Source organism: Eptatretus burgeri, chromosome 9 (genome assembly GCF_056783735.1).
Source record: "Eptatretus burgeri isolate ZD-2024b chromosome 9, Ebu_testis_v1, whole genome shotgun sequence".
Lineage (NCBI taxonomy): Eukaryota > Metazoa > Chordata > Myxini > Myxiniformes > Myxinidae > Eptatretus > Eptatretus burgeri.
The window spans coordinates 1,499,368-1,517,578 of NC_140969.1; the positions used below are offsets into that span (position 1 = coordinate 1,499,368).

The 18,211-nt window shown below is 54.7% G+C and overlaps 2 protein-coding genes across 6 annotated transcripts in view; one reads left to right on the forward strand and one right to left on the reverse strand.

Annotated features, from left to right (window-relative positions):
- The window catches only part of LOC147019415 (ribosomal protein S6 kinase alpha-5-like), a 72,394-nt gene extending 60,976 nt beyond the window's left edge, over window positions 1-11,418 (reverse strand). The window contains exons 1-3 of one of the 4 annotated variants that reach the window (XM_085893858.1): window positions 11,264-11,337; window positions 10,570-10,680; window positions 239-310 (exon numbers count right to left, since the gene is read on the reverse strand). In XM_085893858.1, coding sequence (XP_085749984.1) covers window positions 239-310; window positions 10,570-10,680; window positions 11,264-11,309 — 229 coding nt within the window. In that variant the 5' untranslated portion in view covers window positions 11,310-11,337. Of the gene's footprint in view, window positions 1-238; window positions 311-10,524; window positions 10,681-11,263 lie in introns of those variants that run through there. The other 3 variants (XM_085893860.1, XM_085893859.1, XM_085893857.1) reach the window with 3 other exon arrangements.
- LOC147019407 (uncharacterized) overlaps window positions 1-17,291 on the forward strand; it is a 520,827-nt gene extending 503,536 nt beyond the window's left edge. For both annotated transcript variants that reach the window (XM_085893863.1, XM_085893864.1), the window contains one exon: window positions 15,392-17,291. In XM_085893863.1, the coding sequence (XP_085749989.1) occupies window positions 15,398-17,059 (1,662 nt within the window). In that variant the 5' untranslated portion in view covers window positions 15,392-15,397 and the 3' untranslated portion in view covers window positions 17,060-17,291. The remainder of the gene's footprint in view (window positions 1-15,391) is intronic.
- The last annotated feature ends 920 nt before the right edge of the window (window positions 17,292-18,211 follow it).

Below are 18,211 nucleotides of genomic sequence, written 5' to 3' on the forward strand. Positions count from 1 at the left end.
TTACCTCCAGTGCCTAAACAACAAAGGCCTTACCTCCAGTGCCTAAACCACAAAGGCCTTACCTCCAGTGCCTAAACCACAAAGGCCTTACCTCCAGTGCCTAAACAACAAAGGCCTTACCCTCCAATGCCTAAACAACAAAGGCCTTACCTCCAGTGCCTAAACAACAAAGGCTTTACCTCCAGTGCCTAAACCACAAAGGCCTTACCCTCCAATGCCTAAACCACAAAGGCCTTACCTCCAGTGCCTAAGACTTTCAAAAGTTCAAAGTTTTCCATTCCAACCCGCTCCGCATATCCAGTGAGATTGGCTGTCAAAAGGAGAATTCAAAGTTAATGCACATCCCAAGAAATTTTACAAACAACTTCCATACAATTATTATTCTTCTTCATCACCACCACCATCATCATAACAAAACACCACCAAGTATAAAAATGTTTCACTCACATGACGGTAAAGAACTCGGGAGGCATAGAATAATCATAAGTAAGCAAACTACGTTGCGTTTGACAAGCGTACGCACTGCACATTGAGCGATGATGTTCGACATGAACGTTGCGTTGCAAACAACACCGTTTTAAATGTGTTCTCTTTTTCTCGATTTTAAAGAGTGCACTGAAACAGAACAAAAACGACACATATCAACAGCAACACTCTTCTTACAGGTGGGTTTTTGCTATGCCTGGTGTTGGCTTAATGGTTTGGGTGGTGGGCTTGGGATCCAAGGGTCCTGAGTTCAAATCCCGCTCAGCTGTTGAATTAATACCAGGTGGGGTTGACTCTGCCTGTCATCCTTCTGAGGTTGGCAAAATGAGTGCCAACATGCTGGTATACTGTGTTGGAGTGGCGACCCGTCCAGGATTGTGCCCAATAGCCAAGGAGACTACTGAAGCAGCACCAACGCTCTGCAGAGTATGGTCCCAATGGAATGGAATGGCGGGCTTGGGATCCGTGGGTCCTGAGTTCAAATCCCACAACACCATTGAATTAATATCAGGTGGGGTTGACTCGGCCTGTCATCCTTCGAAGGTCAGTAAAGTGAGTACCAGCTTGCTGGGATGATTGAGCCATTTGACTATCCTGTGTCGGAGTGGTGAGCCGTCCAGGATTGTGCCCAATAGCCCAGGAGACTGCTTGGGCAGCACCGATGCTCTGCACAGAGTATGGTCCCAATGGAGGGATGGTTTTCACTGCAATGAAACATGTTTCCTTCTATTCCAAGAGCAATAATTCCAAATCCAAGGATACTGTTCAGCATCAGTGTCATTTAAAAACCCGCTGCCGTTACCGTTTATAGTTCCTCAAAGTCGTGATGGCACCTTGTTAACAAGTCTCTGGTGTATGCTCCATCCTCTCCCTTGACACGTCAAATGACTTCACAAGGCTAAGAAATAATGTTGTGGGCCGGGTATCGGCGGCTAGCACGACCGCCAGATGGAGCAGTAGAGTCGGCTCCACCGAACACCCAGAATCTAGATCGTACCTTCCCGATAACTCCGAAGGTACAGGTCCCTTACAGCACCGTGAATCGTCAATAATTCAGCCGCGTGGGACAGGGTTATTTGCCAAACTTCAAAATACCTAGAGGCCCACGTGGCGAACTACCGAGTATTCACACCCTCGACGGAGCTCGAACGGGACGAGCCATTACCGTGCTCGACCCGTGCGTAACCCGAGCGGATGGTTACCGAGGTCCCGTTGGTCCAAATGCACAACTACGGCAGCAATGGCCTTTTTAATCCACCAACATGCACCGTGCTAATCCAAAAAAGAAAACACAGAAACGAGCTGAAACATTTAACAGGGGATTTATTTATAATGGGGGGGGGGGAGGGGGGGGGAAGGGAACACACAAGGAACAGAGTTAAACCGACTATATGAAATGCAAGTATGTACAAGGCACTTAAACAATTGCTACTTATAGACGGGGCCCAAGGACACACACACGCAAATACTCAGAAGAAATTATGGCCGTGGCCTTTATTGAAGGTTCCCAGCTCGAGGGAAGATGAGCTGGAAGCCAGAGCCATCTCGGACCTTCCCGCCTCATGCGGTCTTCGACGTCCTGGATTGGCGGGAATCGAACCCGCAACTCGATACTGCTGCAAGCACCAGGTACGGAGGGCAGCGTCGGGCTCCCACACGCTCCTCCGGCATGCGACGAGACCAGAGCCAGCGACAAGGCGTGACCAGAAGCCAACGGCGAGACGAGACCAGACGCCAGTGACGAGACGAGACCAGACGACGAGACCTTCTCGTTCCAGCCAGAACGCCCCGAACAATTGAACTGGCCAACGCTCCTGCCAAGAGTACACACTCTCTCTCCTCCCTGGTCCAGACAACCACACCTTCTCCTCAGGCGGGAGGGGCTTCTTTTCTGGCCACTCGCCTCCCGATTGGACGGTTGCGTAGCGCAATTCGCTCGGCGCCACCGTGATTGGCCGAAAGGGCACCAAGTTCACTGATTGGACTGGGGGGGGGGGGGGCGTGGCGGCCGTCGTGGCGGAACGCCCCTCAAACAAGGAGAGTAACATTGTCCTGCGTGGGCTGCGCTTATTGGCCGACCGACGGCAACCTCGCTCGCATCCCCCGGATTGGGCGAGAGACGTCAGGTCCTCGTGAACTCCGCCCACGTACATGCTGAGACACATGCGTGCAATGGTGCTGGTGGAGGATGGTGGAAGGAAGCGAAGGCAGGTGTCGTTAAAAAGTTGTTGTTGTTGTTGTTGATATAAAAATGTAAAAGAAAACCCTGACTATCAAAATAACTCCGCAGCGCATGAACATTCAATTCCCAGTAGACTAGGGATGGGCCCTGACGAGAAACACGTACTTACCGATACAACTGTTCTTTAGGGACCTGAATGTTGAGTGCAGTAAGCTTCCAGATTTGTAACAATAACTCTCCTCAAGACAAGACGAAAGGTCTTGACTCTGCGACTGCCCCCAAAGCTTGTGACCTCGGTCTATCCCTCCATGTGAAGGGTCAAGCCTCATAAAGTAAATAAATGACAAAGGGCAGCAGGTTCACAAACAACCAAATCATATGTATGGCAGGGGTGTGAGGGGGGGGAGTGGACATACGTGAGGAAAGGAGGAATAACACACAAAAAAAACGAGTGTCAATGGCCTTTACAGGAACAGAATGAGAAGGAATGGGGAAAAAGAATGAAACAAAATGAAAGGAACTGAAATTATGACGATGAGACAACAGGTATAGGGAGACCTTTTTGTATACACTAGTATGTGCCCTTACGTGCACGTACGTGCATGACCGTACGTGCGTGCCCGTACGTGCAAACCAAAAAAAAATTCTAACCGCGAGCCAGAAACAACCATACAGGCCGTTCCTTCGCTCTCGCATGGCCGTACGTGCAACCCCCCCACCCCCTCCCAAAAAAAACAAAAAAAAGTTTCAAACAAACACACAGGCCATTCTTTCGCTCTCATAAACGACGACTGGATTTGGGCATTGTGTTTATCAATAAATGCGCATAAGAAATCGAGAAATTATTAGAATACATTAAATGATCACTATCCGGAAGTGGTGCGTGCCCGTACGGAATGTTCACATGCATTCCACAAATTATGCTTGCATTGAAGTAACAACTGCTGTGATACTTCCACACACAGAGTTAATTAAAATCAAAATTAAAATCAAGTTTACCTCCCTGTCTTTGCTTGCCATGACATTCGCTGCCATTGACCATTGCCACTGATCCCCATCGTAACCGGCACAGCACGTGACGTCATCGTCGGCCAGCCGCGCACCGGCCTACGCAGCCACGCCTACGCAACATGTCCTTTCATTGGTTGGGAAATAAATGGCCATAACTTGGGAAGCACTTGTCCGATTAATATCAAACCTTGAAAAGGAACATCCACAGGGCCCCAGCAATATACCTGGCAAGTTTCAATGAGATCGGACCAGTGGTTGTCGAGAAACAGCGGCCACAGACACAGACAGCTGGAATTATAGATAGACTAGTACGTGCCCGAAAAAAAAAAAAAAACATTTATAAATAAATATTTAAACCGCGAGCAACAAACAACAACCACACAGGCCGTTTCTTCACTCTCGCGTGCCCGCACATGCGTGGCCCGGAAGTTGGCATATTATTCACAGTTACGATTATTCGCAATTTAGTTTTAATACGCAATTATTCAATTAGCGCCAACGTATTTTACCTTTTCGCAATGTCGTGGCAAGAAAAAAACAAAAAGAGAAGAGAAGAGAGAAAAAAAATTTACTTCCTGGTTCGGAGCATACCAGCACTCTGATGTTACCGAAATTGACGCACCGTCTAATATGAAAACGATCATAACTTGTGGCATTGTGTTTATCTATCAATGCGCATAAGAAATCGATAAATTACTAAAATACACGAAGTCATCATTCTCCGGAAGTCCATACGTTGTAACCCGTAATGGCGAACGCGGCTGAGCTTCCCTTCCCCATCGGCCACGCCCACGCAACAACGTGTCTTGTCATTGGTTTGGTAAATAAATGGCCATAACTTGGGAAGCACTTGTCCGATTAATATCAAACCTTGAAAAGGCACATCCTCAGGTCCCCAGCAATATACGTAGCAAGTTTCAATGAGATCGGACCAGTGATTGTCAAGAAACAGCGGTCTCACACACACACACACACACACACACACACACACACACACACACACACGCACACACACACACACACACGCACACACATACACACACACACACACACACACACACACACACACACACACACACACACACACACACACACACACACACACACACACACACACACACACACACACACACACACACACTGCTGGAATTATAGATAGATGATCGAGGCTTGTGGAAGAGGTAAAAAGAATTGAAGAGAACAAAATCGAAAGAGAGCAAGATCAGGGAGTAGGGGAGTGGGGGACTCCTCATGGAGGTGATGAGGCTGCACACAAGCTGAATGAAAAACAGTAACAAGAGGAATGGGAAAGCAGGGATGAAAGAAAAAGAACAAACCAACTGTGAACCAGCAAACAAAAAGAGGTGAGGGAGGGGGGAGGGGGTGGGGGAAATCACGACAACCTGGAAAAAGAGAGCACTTTGGAGTGGAAGAATAAGGGGACAAATAAGAGCATGAGGGCAACCTGTCTGGACTTGGGAAGGATGAACAGGTAAGGGTTGCTTGAGAAAGCATTGGACCTGCTATGACTTAGTGACGGGAGGGATAAGAGGCACGCGGTGAGATGTGAGCTTGTATAAAACAGAAAGCCTGTCAACTTGCCACCGGCGGAAGAGTGGGACCCTGGGTATACTCCCCTGTATCGAGATTTGAATGGTGCAAAAGGCCTCATTTATAATTGTTTCAAAAAGAGTAAGGTGGGCAGCAGTCACACAAGCTCAGAGTGGGCAGCAATCCTCCTTGGGACCTATCCAGAGAGAATATCCAAAGGATGACTTGCCTTCGATGCGAGTTTGTAAGTGCAATCCTCCCACAAAAGATGATGTCAAATAAATACATACACAGGATATGGAAATCGAATCATTTCAGGTCAGGTATGGGAGCATGTGCCAGAACAGCGCGTTGCTGCGTCCACTTTCCGCCGGTACTCCAGGGGCCTCCGTCTGGCCATCCCCCAGGCAGATGCCAGGCCCATCCCCATCTCCTTGAGATGATGGTCAACCTGCTGCAACCATGAGGCACGTGGTCGGCCCACTGGCCTCCTCCACTCATGAGACTCCCTCGCTGAGAGAATCTGGTGAGCAGGATCAGCGTCAGGAAAACGAGCCACATGCCCATACAGCCGCAACTGACGCTCACGGACTATGCAGGTAACAAATCTCATCCGAGTCTCTCTCAGCAACCGCTCGTTGGACACAAAATCCGACCAGCGATAGCCAAGGATTCTCTGAAGAGACCTGGTACCAAAGGAATTAAGTCTCCGTCTCAGATCCTTGGTCAGAGTCCAAGTCTCGCACCCATAGAGCAAGACTGGAAGTACCAAGGACCTGAAGACTCGGACTTTCGTCCTCCCGCACAGGTACCGGCAGCGCCACACCCCATGATCCAGTGAATCCATGACTCCCCAGGCCCGACCCAGATGTCTATTGACCTCTGACTCGCAGCCAGCAGAGACATGAATATCACTGCCAAGTGAAGTGAATCTCTCCACGACCTCAACATCCTCACCACAAACAGACACAGACAGGACAGCAGCATCCAAGATGTCACCGAAAGCCTGGATCTTAGTTTTGACCCAAGAAACCCGTAATCCCAGCGGCTCCGACTCCTCATTCAGCACCTCGAGGGCCCCCAAGAGGATGTCTAAAGTCTCCGTAAAGATGACTGCATCATCTGCAAAATCAAGGTCCGAGATCTTGACATTGCCAAACGATGCACCGCAACTTGATCTCTCCGACATCCTCCCTAAAATCCAGTCCATACAAGTGCTGAAAAGTGTGGGGGCAAGTACACATCCCTGACGAACTCCAGTAACAACTGGAAATAAGTCAGAGATGGTACCACCACACTTCACAGCACTCTCAGTACCAGAGTAGAGTTCAGACATCAGATCGATCAGTTTTGGTGGCACCCCACGAAGACCAAGAATCCTCCAGAGGACATCCCGATTCACTGAATCGAACGCTTTACAGAGATCAACATAGGCTGCAGGCAGCCCGTGCCGAAACTCTCGTCTGCGTTCGGTGAGGACACGAAGTGCAAGGATACGGTCAATCGTTGACCTCTTTGGTGTAAAGCCTGACTGCTCTGGACGCTGGTGCTCAAGCAGATGGTGGCGAACCCTATCAAGAATTATCCGAGCAAAGACCTTGCCCGGCACTGAGAGCAGCGTCACCCCTCGGTAGTTGGTGCAGTCTTGGCGATCACCCTTTCCTTTCCAGATAGGAACAACAAGGCTCCCGCCCGGGCTCTTGCTCGGGTTAACACGCGCGGGCTGCGCTCTCGCTCGAGCCGGCACGCGCGGGCTCCCGCTCCCGCTCTCGCTCTCGCCGGCACGCGCGGGCTCCCGCTCCCGCTCGGGCCGGCACGCGCGGGCTCGCGCTCCCGCTCGGGCCGGCACGCGCGGGCTCGCTCTCCCGCTCGGGCCGGCACGCGCGGGCTCCCGCTCCCGCTCGGGCCGGCACGCGCGGGCTCCCTCTCCCGCTCGGGCCGGCACGCGCGGGCTCCCGCTCCCGCTCGGGCCGGCACGCGCGGGCTCCCTCTCCCGCTCGGGCCGGCACGCGCGGGCTCCCTCTCCCGCTCGGGCCGGCACGCGCGGGCTCCCGCTCCCGCTCGGGCCGGCAAGCGCGGGCTCCCGCTCCCGCTCGGGCCGGCACGCGCGGGCTCCCGCTCCCGCTCGGGCCGGCACGCGCGGGCTCCCTCTCCCGCTCGGGCCGGCACGCGCGGGCTCCCGCTCCCGCTCGGGCTGGCACGCGCGGGCTCCCTCTCCCGCTCGGGCCGGCACGCGCGGGCTCCCGCTCCCGCTCGGGCCGGCACGCGCGGGCTCCCGCTCCCGCTCGGGCCGGCACGCGCGGGATCCCGCTCGGGCCGGCACGCGCGGGATCCCGCTCCCGCTCTCGCTCTCGCTCTCGCTCGGGCCGGCACGCGCGGGCTCCCGCTCGGGCCGGCACGCGCGGGCTCCCGCTCCTGCTCCCGCTCGGGCTGGCACGCGCGGGCTCCCTCTCCCGCTCGGGCCGGCACGCGCGGGCTCCCGCTCCCGCTCGGGCCGGCACGCGCGGGCTCCCGCTCCCGCTCGGGCCGGCACGCGCGGGCTCCCGCTCCCGCTCGGGCCGGCACGCGCGGGATCCCGCTCGGGCCGGCACGCGCGGGATCCCGCTCCCGCTCTCGCTCTCGCTCGGGCCGGCACGCGCGGGCTCCCGCTCGGGCCGGCACGCGCGGGCTCCCGCTCCTGCTCTCGCTCGGGCCGGCACGCGCGGGCTCCCGCTCCCGCTCTCGCTCGGGCCGGCACGCGCGGGCTCCCGCTCCCGCTCGGGCCGGCACGCGCGGGCTCGTGCTCCCGCTCGGGCCGGCACGCGCGGGCTCGCTCTCCCGCTCGGGCCGGCACGCGCGGGCTCCCGCTCCCGCTCGGGCCGGCACGCGCGGGCTCCCTCTCCCGCTCGGGCCGGCACGCGCGGGCTCCCGCTCCCGCTCGGGCCGGCACGCGCGGGCTCCCTCTCCCGCTCGGGCCGGCACGCGCGGGCTCCCGCTCCCGCTCGGGCCGGCACGCGCGGGCTCCCGCTCCCGCTCGGGCCGGCACGCGCGGGCTCCCTCTCCCGCTCGGGCCGGCACGCGCGGGCTCCCGCTCCCGCTCGGGCCGGCACGCGCGGGCTCCCTCTCCCGCTCGGGCCGGCACGCGCGGGCTCCCGCTCCCGCTCGGGCCGGCACGCGCGGGATCCCGCTCGGGCCGGCACGCGCGGGATCCCGCTCCCGCTCTCGCTCTCGCTCGGGCCGGCACGCGCGGGCTCCCGCTCGGGCCGGCACGCGCGGGCTCCCGCTCCTGCTCCCGCTCGGGCTGGCACGCGCGGGCTCCCTCTCCCGCTCGGGCCGGCACGCGCGGGCTCCCGCTCCCGCTCGGGCCGGCACGCGCGGGCTCCCGCTCCCGCTCGGGCCGGCACGCGCGGGATCCCGCTCGGGCCGGCACGCGCGGGATCCCGCTCCCGCTCTCGCTCTCGCTCGGGCCGGCACGCGCGGGCTCCCGCTCGGGCCGGCACGCGCGGGCTCCCGCTCCTGCTCTCGCTCGGGCCGGCACGCGCGGGCTCCCGCTCCCGCTCTCGCTCGGGCCGGCACGCGCGGGCTCCCGCTCCCGCTCTCGCTCTCGCTCGGGCCGGCAGGCGCGGGCTCCCGCTCTCGCTGGCACGCGCGGGCTCCCGCTCGGGCCGGCACGCGCGGGCTCCCGCTCCCGCTCGGGATCCTGCTCCCGCTCTCGCTCTCGCTCGGGCCGGCACGCGCGGGCTCCCGCTCCCGGTCAGGCCGGCAGGCGCGGGCTCCCGCTCTCGCTCTCGCTCGGGCCGGCAGGCGCGGGCTCCCGCTCTCGCTCTCGCTCTCGCCGGCACGCGCGGGCTCCCGCTCTCGCTCTCGCTCTCGCCGGCACGCGCGGGCTCCCGCTCTCGCTCTCGCTCTCGCTCTCGCCGGCACGCGCGGGCTCCCGCTCTCGCTCTCGCCGGCACGCGCGGGCTCCCGCTCTCGCTCTCGCCGGCACGCGCGGGCTCCCGCTCTCGCTCTCGCCGGCACGCGCGGGCTCCCGCTCTCGCTCTCGCCGGCACGCGCGGGCTCCCGCTCTCGCTCTCGCCGGCACGCGCGGGCTCCCGCTCCCGCTCTCGCCGGCACGCGCGGGCTCCCGCTCTCGCTCTCGCCGGCACGCGCGGGCTCCCGCTCTCGCTCTCGCCGGCACGCGCGGGCTCCCGCTCTCGCTCTCGCCGGCACGCGCGGGCTCCCGCTCTCGCTCTCGCCGGCACGCGCGGGCTCCCGCTCTCGCTCTCGCCGGCACGCGCGGGCTCCCGCTCTCGCTCTCGCTCTCGCCGGCACGCGCGGGCTCCCGCTCTCGCTCTCGCCGGCACGCGCGGGCTCCCGCTCTCGCTCTCGCCGGCACGCGCGGGCTCCCGCTCTCGCTCTCGCCGGCACGCGCGGGCTCCCGCTCTCGCTCTCGCCGGCACGCGCGGGCTCCCGCTCTCGCTCGGGCCGGCACGCGCGGGCTCTCGCTCGGGCCGGCACGCGCGGGCTCCCGCTCGGGCCGGCACGCGCGGGCTCCCGCTCCCGCTTGGGCCGGCACGCGCGGGCTCCCGCTCGGGCCGGCACGCGCGGGCTCCCGCTCCCGCTCGGGCCGGCACGCGCGGGCTCCCGCTCCCGCTCGGGCCGGCACGCGCGGGCTCCCGCTCCCGCTCGGGCCGGCACGCGCGGGCTCCCGCTCGGGCCGGCACGCGCGGGCTCCCGCTCGGGCCGGCACGCGCGGGCTCCCGCTCCCGCTCGGGCCGGCTCCCGCTCCCGCTCGGGCCGGCACGCGCGGGCTCCCGCTCCCGCTCGGGCCGGCACGCGCGGGCTCCCGCTCCCGCTCGGGCCGGCACGCGCGGGCTCCCGCTCCCGCTCGGGCCGGCACGCGCGGGCTCCCGCTCCCGCTCGGGCCGGCACGCGCGGGCTCCCGCTGGGGCTCTCGCTTGGGCCGGCACGCGTGGGCTCCCCCTCGGGCTGGCATGCTCGGGCTCCCGCTGGGGCTCTCGCTTGGGCCGGCACATGTGGGGTTCCTGAAAACCATTGGTGAAGAGCTTATGGAATGGAACACACATTGAAGAATGATGAGTGCGACATTTTACGTGATTGTGTGAGACATCACGAGTTCTCTTCCCACCTCACAGCGAGCCAATTGGGTCGTGCTGTGACACGGACACAACACCCCCCCCCCCCGCACATCATGGCGATGCGAAGCACAACAGGGTCGAGAGGTCAACACAGCCACTTGACATGACTGGCCGTTCACGCACTTGAACTCATATTAAATTCGCGACAACTTCCAAAGAGATCCCGTTTTCCACCTGTAGGAAGAACCGGCTTTCCTGCCGAGTATCCCTGGAACCCACCACAGGGCGGCGAAGATCGCACGGGACAACACCTCGTTTCACGCTGATCACCTTCCCTTTGACCCCGACGTCCCCGGGGCTTCGTTGCACCTGCAGTCACGGCAGCGCTGCCTGGCAAAGCCGTGAACAAGTCATCTTCCATGCACTTACTAATTAGCACTTCACCGCCATGGTACACACACACAGCACAAGTACTTACAGGGATTTCATCAACTCCAATAATGTGTGTGAGTTCGACTACAACTCCATTACACACACGTGATTTACATGGGGGGAGGACGGTGTGAAGAGGGGTTAAATGGAGGGCGTGGGGGTAAAATGGAGGGGGTGAGGGTTAAATGGAGGGGGTGAGGGTTAAATGGAGGGTGAGGGTTAAATGGAGGGGTGAGGGTTAAATGGAGGGGTGAGGGTTAAATGGAGGGGTGAGGATTAAATGGAGGACATGGGGGTAAAATGTGAGGTAAACGATGCGAGGTGTTTATCACGAGGAGAACGATCTGTGGGATTACCGCCGCGCCCGACAAACAAGTTCAGTCAAGGGATCCGGGAGGACAGGACACAAGGCCGAGAACGTTGGTTTGAAAACACAGGGAACGCCTCGACTCGAACACGACACCGAGAGAGCAGGAACGCACGAACCCTCAACCTCACGACCCACTGTCACGGTCGCCCGAGCCAAGCAGCCACAACCCACCACTCCGTAATTCATGCTCCACCGTCAAGACGTCCTCCTCCTCCATTGCTCCTCTTCCTGCCGTAACCCAAGGCAGCTCGGAGATGACAAGGGGCGGGGCGAGCCGAGGCCGTTCCGCTGTTGGAGCAGAAGCTCCGCCCCGTCCTCGATTTCGATTCGGTTTGATTGTTTTTACCGATATTCAAATCTGCTCCTTCCTTCCTTCCTTCCAAGACTGCAGTTTCATCAACACGAAGATGACCGCACTGCGGTGACGAGCGACCGATACCACCCTTATCCCAGCACACTGGGATTCATGTCGCCGACCTCAGGAGGGATGACAGGTTAAATCAACCCCACCAAGTGTTAATTCAGTGGTAACGGGGCTGGAACTCAGGAGCTTAGGATCCCAAACCAGCCACTCTCACCACGAAGCCAACACCTGCACGTACTGCACCTTGCCTCCAATTGACCGACACCTTCCATTGCAGATCGCCGTTTAAGTTTGCCAGGTAAAGGCTCCGATGTTGTTCAGGTACACAAGGTTGGGCCGAGTTGGGCCAAGGACGACATTGAGAGAAAGAGACATGATGGTGTCCCCGATTAAAAAAAACAAAACAAATTACTGTAGTGAGTGACAGTCGTGAACAAGGGCTCAAAACCAGTTGCACTCGGGGATGCAATGGAAGGTATTTTAATTTTAAAACTTTTAAAACGATCCAAAGGTGGTGTGGAGTGGTGAAATCTTACAGGGGATGGGTAGCGGCGAATGCCCGAAAAAGCAACAGACAGACATTTGAAAAAAGTTTAATATAATCCAATGAACTGAACAAATGTTGAAAAACTTATTAAATACACCAGGGCAATCAAACTGGGGAATTAATTAAATTCACCAGGACAATCAAACTGGGAAATTAATAAAATACATCAGGACAATCAAACTGGGGAATTAATAAAATACATCAGGACAATCAAACTGGGGAATTAATAAAATACATCAGGACAATCAAACTGGGGAATTAATTAAATACATCAGGACAATCAAACTGGGGAATTAATTAAATACATCAGGACAATCAAACTGGGGAATTAATTAAATACATCAGGACAATCAAACTGGGGAATTAATTAAATACATCAGGACAATCAAACTGGGGAATAAATTAAATACATCAGGACAATCAAACTGGGAAATTAATAAAATACATCAGGACAATGAAACTGGGAAATTAATTAAATATACCAGAACATTCAAACTGGAAATTTATTAAATACACCAGAGCAATCAAACTGGGAAATTAATTAAATACATCAGGGCAATCAAACTGGGAAATTAATTAAATATACCAGAACAATCAAACTGGGAAATTAATTAAATACACCAGGACAATCAAACTGGGGAATTAATTAAATACACCAGGACAATCAAACTGGGGAATTAATTAAATACACCAGGCCAATCAAACTGGGAAATTTATTAAATACACTAGAACAATCAAACTGGGATATTTATTAAATACACCAGAACAATCAAACTGGAGAATTAATTAAATATACCAGAACATTCAAACTGGGAAATTAATTAAATACACCAGAACAATCAAACTGGGAAATAAATTAAATACACCAGGACAATCAAACTGGGGAATTAATTAAATACACCAGGACAATCAAACTGGGGAATTAATTAAATATACCAGGACAATCAAACTGGGGAATTAATTATATATACCAGGACAATCAAACTGGGGAATAAATTAAATATCCCAGGAAAATCAAACTGGGGAATTAATTAAATATACCAGAACAATCAAACTGGGAAATTTATTAAATACACCAGAACAATAAAACTGGGAAATTAATTAAATACACCGGAACAATCAAACTGGGGAATTAATTAAATACACCAGGACAATCAAACTGGGGAATTTATTAAATATACCAGAACATTCAAACTGGGAAATTAATTAAATACACCAGAACAATCAAACTGGGGCATCTATCTATAATTCCAGCAGTGTGTGTGTGTGTGTGCGTGTGTGCGTGTGTGCGTGTGTGCGTGTGTGCGTGTGTGCGTGTGTGCGTGTGTGCGTGTGTGCGTGTCTGCGACCGCCGTTTCTCAACGACCGCCGGTCTGATCTGATTGAAACTTGCCAGGAATATTGCTGGGGACCCGCTGATGTGCCTTTTCAAGGTTTGATATCAATCGGACAAGCGGTTCCCAAGTTACGACCATTTATCTGTCGACCAATGACAAGACACGGTGCTATGACGTCACAATGTTAATTTATTTATTATTTATTTTGTACGATTGACGGTCCGATCTGATTGAAACTTGCCAGGAATATTGCGGGGGCCTCGCGGATGTGCCTTTTCGAGGTTTGATATTGTTGCGGTTGAGGAAGTTCGCAAACCACCATTCAGGTCCTGTAGGTGAGATATCTCTGTAAGTACATGTGTAGTTTGCCCCAAACCCGTTGTTTAGAGGGAATAAGTGTGATTCATTCGGGCTGCGACCCTTTAAGATAGCCATTTTTCTGTTCTATCTTTAATTTTGAACCAACCACGTCTCAACCGCCATCACACAACAACCACCAACCGCAACGCCGCTTCACAACAACAACGCCAACAGCCACGACCTTTACCTTCACAACTCGCTCCCGCAAACATCGCATCACCGCCATTCCAAACGTCGCCATGGCCATGGACCAGCACTTTAAACCCTTCACCACCTTCGCCTCTCCTTCTGCGGCCATTCCCGCACCGCTTGTGGGCACCGAGCGTCAGGCTGTACTGGCCTCGTGCGGGACGCGCGCCGAGCCGCGGGTGCAAATAGCGGCCTTTCTGAGAAGTCGGATCAGGAATGATACACGCCCACTTCTGATCCGTCCAATCAGCAAGCGCGGGGCGGTTTGGCCCCGCCTCCAGGCGCGTCGGAGTAGAATCGATATATGCAAATTTGAGGATCAGGGGAGACTCACGCCCCTTTTTCTCCATCCAATGGGCGAGCGTGGCTCCACCCCCGAGCTCGTTCTGATCCAGAAATTTGCATATGGGTTCTCCTGCCGGACTATAAAGCGCCGAGCGAATTTAGTCAGTTTTTCGGTCAAGGCAAGTTGGAGAAGAGTTGGAGTTTTGAGTTGGAGTCAGGAAGGTCGAAGCAGTCAAGTCAGGTCTGGAGAGTGGCAGTCTGTCGGGGTTCGGAGTCTGTCGGGGAGCTGCAGAGAGAGGAAGCCTGGAGCCTGAAGCGCGGTCGAGGTGATTTGCTGCAGTTGGCTGAGGAGAATTGCGGAGGGGACCGGATACCTCGGGTCCGAGGCAAGGAAGACGGCGGTCGGCAACGAGGTCGCAGTGGAGTCGCTCGTCGCGGGACCCAAGCAAGCCAGCTATCCTCTTTCCCCAGAGCATCAACAATTCCCCCCCTTTTTCCCCCCGCGCTGAGATAGTGTGAAAAGGGGGCCCCGTTTCCACCCCACTCCAAGCAGTGCCAACGAAACCCGCGAAGGAGCGCGGAGTCGGGGCACCGCCGCCACATTTGCGGCTCATCACAAGACCCGGGTAGGATCCACCCGGTCTCGCGGCCCACAGGCCCCGTCTGCCCCCTTGTCTTTGAGGGTGGCCCTTTTCTTTTGCTTTTGAGTAAATGTGTTGTCGGCGCCGTCTGTAAAGTAAAACTGTGTAAGTGTTGCCGTGTGCTCGCGTAGTCGGTAGTAGATCTGCATTGTTGTGTGTCTTTTGTAACATCTGCTTTTGGTGCATAATTGTTGTTATTGTATATGTGTGCTTTCCGTGTGCCGCGGAATAAATGTGCCTTATGTGGAACTGTTTTCCCGTTTCGCTTCGTCTTTTCTTTAATTGAATCTACATCTTGCTTCACGTAAAGGGTTGGTGGTGGGCTTAATACGCCCGATAACACTGAACAACAAATTTCAAAAATTTTTTTTTACTGGAGATGTGTAAAGTGATTAAGACTAATTTGGGTACGCTGATTTCAAAAATCATAACCGTTTTGCTGTATCACGTCAGGATTTTCAGGAACAGAAATATTCCCATTGCCTAGAAGTCAGGATTTCAATGAAATTTACATATGTCTTTACATGTCTATTTCGTACAATTGTTGTTAACTTGTGTTATATTTCTTTCTTTCAGATAAAGATGAGTAGGCGTTCCTGTACCAATCATCCTGACAACTTCTGTTATGTCTGTGGTCGGTATACCAAAAAAGATCAACAGCGAAGTATATCTACAGCAGTGAAAATGAAGGCCGCCTACTTTCACTACTTCGGGTGTAAGGTGGGGGACCAAGAACAGAGCTGGGCACCACACATCTGCTGCACAAGCTGTCACACAACCTTGACTCAGTGGTTGGTGGGCAAGCGCGCGAGCATGCCATTTGCGGTGCCCATGATATGGCGTGAGCCGCAGAATCATCATGATGATTGTTATTTCTGCTGCACAAGCATCGCCGGCTTCAACAAGAAGAATAAAGGTCACATCAAGTACGCTGACTGCGTCTCTGCTCGTAAACCTGTGCCTCATGATGACGAGAACCCCGTTCCAACACCTCCAGCTGATCAGAACATAGCTGTAAGCAGTGGTGAAGAGGATGGTGATGATGAACCTTTTGAACCCGACACTCAAGAATCACACCTTCTGAACCAGGGAGACTTAAATGATCTTGTAAGAGATCTCTCGCTGTCAAAGGCGAAGGCAGAGCTGCTTGGATCAAGGCTGCAGCAGTGGAATCTACTTGAACCTAACACCAAGATATCCTTGTTCAGAGCACGTCACAGAGACATGGCTAAGTTCTTTGAGATGGAAGACACGATGACATTCTGCAGTGACATCAACGGTCTGTTGAAAGAACTTGGGTGTGATCACGATCCTGCAGACTGGCGCCTCTTCATCGACTCGGGGAAGAACAGCTTGAAGGCTGTTTTGCTCCACAATGGCAACGAGAAACCATCAGTCCCACTGGCTCACGCGTTCGGCATGACAGAGACCTATGAGACTATGCGGCAGCTGCTTGATTCCATCAAGTACAATGACTTCAACTGGCACATCTGCGGAGACTTGAAAATGGTGGCGCTGTTGTTAGGGCTGCAGTCAGGCTACACGAAATACATGTGCTTCCTTTGTCTCTGGGAGAGCAGAGACGACAAGAATCACTGGACGAAGAAAGATTGGGAAGAGCGAAAAGAGCATGTACCTGGTCGACACAACGTGAAGCATGTCGCCCTTGTCGACCCAGCCAAGGTTTTCCTTCCACCACTCCACATAAAGCTCGGCTTGATGAAAAGTTTTGTACGGGCAATGGATCTGAATGGGCGTGGGTTTTTATACCTCAAGGAAAAGTTTGGCAACACCTTGTCGGAGGCCAAGATCAAGGCTGGTGTCTTTGTTGGACCGCAAATCCGACAGATTATGAAGGACGAAACTTTTCCGACAACTCTAAACCCCAAAGAGCTGGCAGCGTGGAGGAGCTTCAAAGCTGTGACGGACAACTTCTTGGGGAACGAGCGCGCGGACAACTATGAAGAAATAGTGCAGCAGCTGCTGGAGTCCTTCAGGAAACTTGGCTCCAGGATGTCCCTGAAAATCCATTTCCTACACCAGCACCTGAACTTCTTCCCTGACAACTTGGGAGCAGTCTCGGACGAGCACGGCGAGCGATTCCACCAAGAGATTTCACTCATGGAGACGCGTTACCAAGGGCGGCACAACCCGAACATGATGGGCGATTTCTGCTGGTTCCTGCATCGTGAAACTGACACAGAGCAGCACAAACGCAAATCCAAATGCCTAAAGCATTTTTAATTACATTCTAGTGGAGTTTTTCTGTAATTTCTATAATTCTGAAGCATTCATGATGAAATAAATGAATAAATGAATTTTTGTAAATTTCATTGAAATCCTGACTTCTAGGCAATGGGAATATTTCTGTTACTGAAATCCTGACGTGATACAGCAAAACGGTTATGATTTTTGAAATCAGCGTACCCAAATTAGTCTAAATCACTTTACACATCTCCAGTAAAAAATTTTTGTTGTTCAGTGTAATTAATCGGAACCGTCGAGTTATCACCGCTAACACCGCTCGGTTATCCCGATAGTACGGAACGGGTCGCTTAAGTGGCCCGTGTCTGGAGTCGACCTGCGGCGAGGTGCGATCGCCCGGTCTACCCTCCGTGTAGGTACTTAGGTAGGTCGAATTTGGCGAACAACCCTATCCCACGCGGGGGGCCGATTGGCACGATCGTGGTGAGGCCGAAAGGCCCACCCGTGACTAGTTCCCGGCGTTAGTCCGAGAGGGTCACGACAGAATTGTCCGTCCGGTGGGCGATGTGCCGCGATTCGAGTTACGTGGCCGTTCGCACGCCGGCGGGCGCGAATTCGCAACAATATTAATCGGACGAGCAGTTCCCAAGTTACGGCCATTTATCTGTCGACCAATATCTGCGAGAGAGGGGGACGGGAGAGGGGGGATGAGAGAGGAAGGGCGAGACTAGGGGGGTTAGAGGGGGGCAAGAGAGGAGGGAGAGTGGGGGGGCGAGAGAGGGGGGGCGAGAGAGGGGGGACAGGAGAGGGGGGATGAGAGAGGAGGGGGGAAAGAGAGAGGGGGCGTCACAATTCTTCTTCATTTGATATGATGTCACAATTGACGCTGGGGACCTGAATATGTTTCCCAGGTGTTTCCCCAAGTTATGGCCATTTATGATACGGTTGGTCCGATTTAATTGAAATAATGCCCCAATCCAGTCATCGTTTACGCCCCTACTGGCCCGTACGAGTTAATTAAATACACCAGAACATTCAAACTGGGGAATTAATTAAATACACCAGAACATTCAAACTGGGGAATTAATTAAATACACCAGGGCAATCAAACTGGGGCATTAATTAAATACACCAGTACACTCAAACTGGGAAATTAATTTAACTAGCATAACCCGCGCTCTGCGCGACATG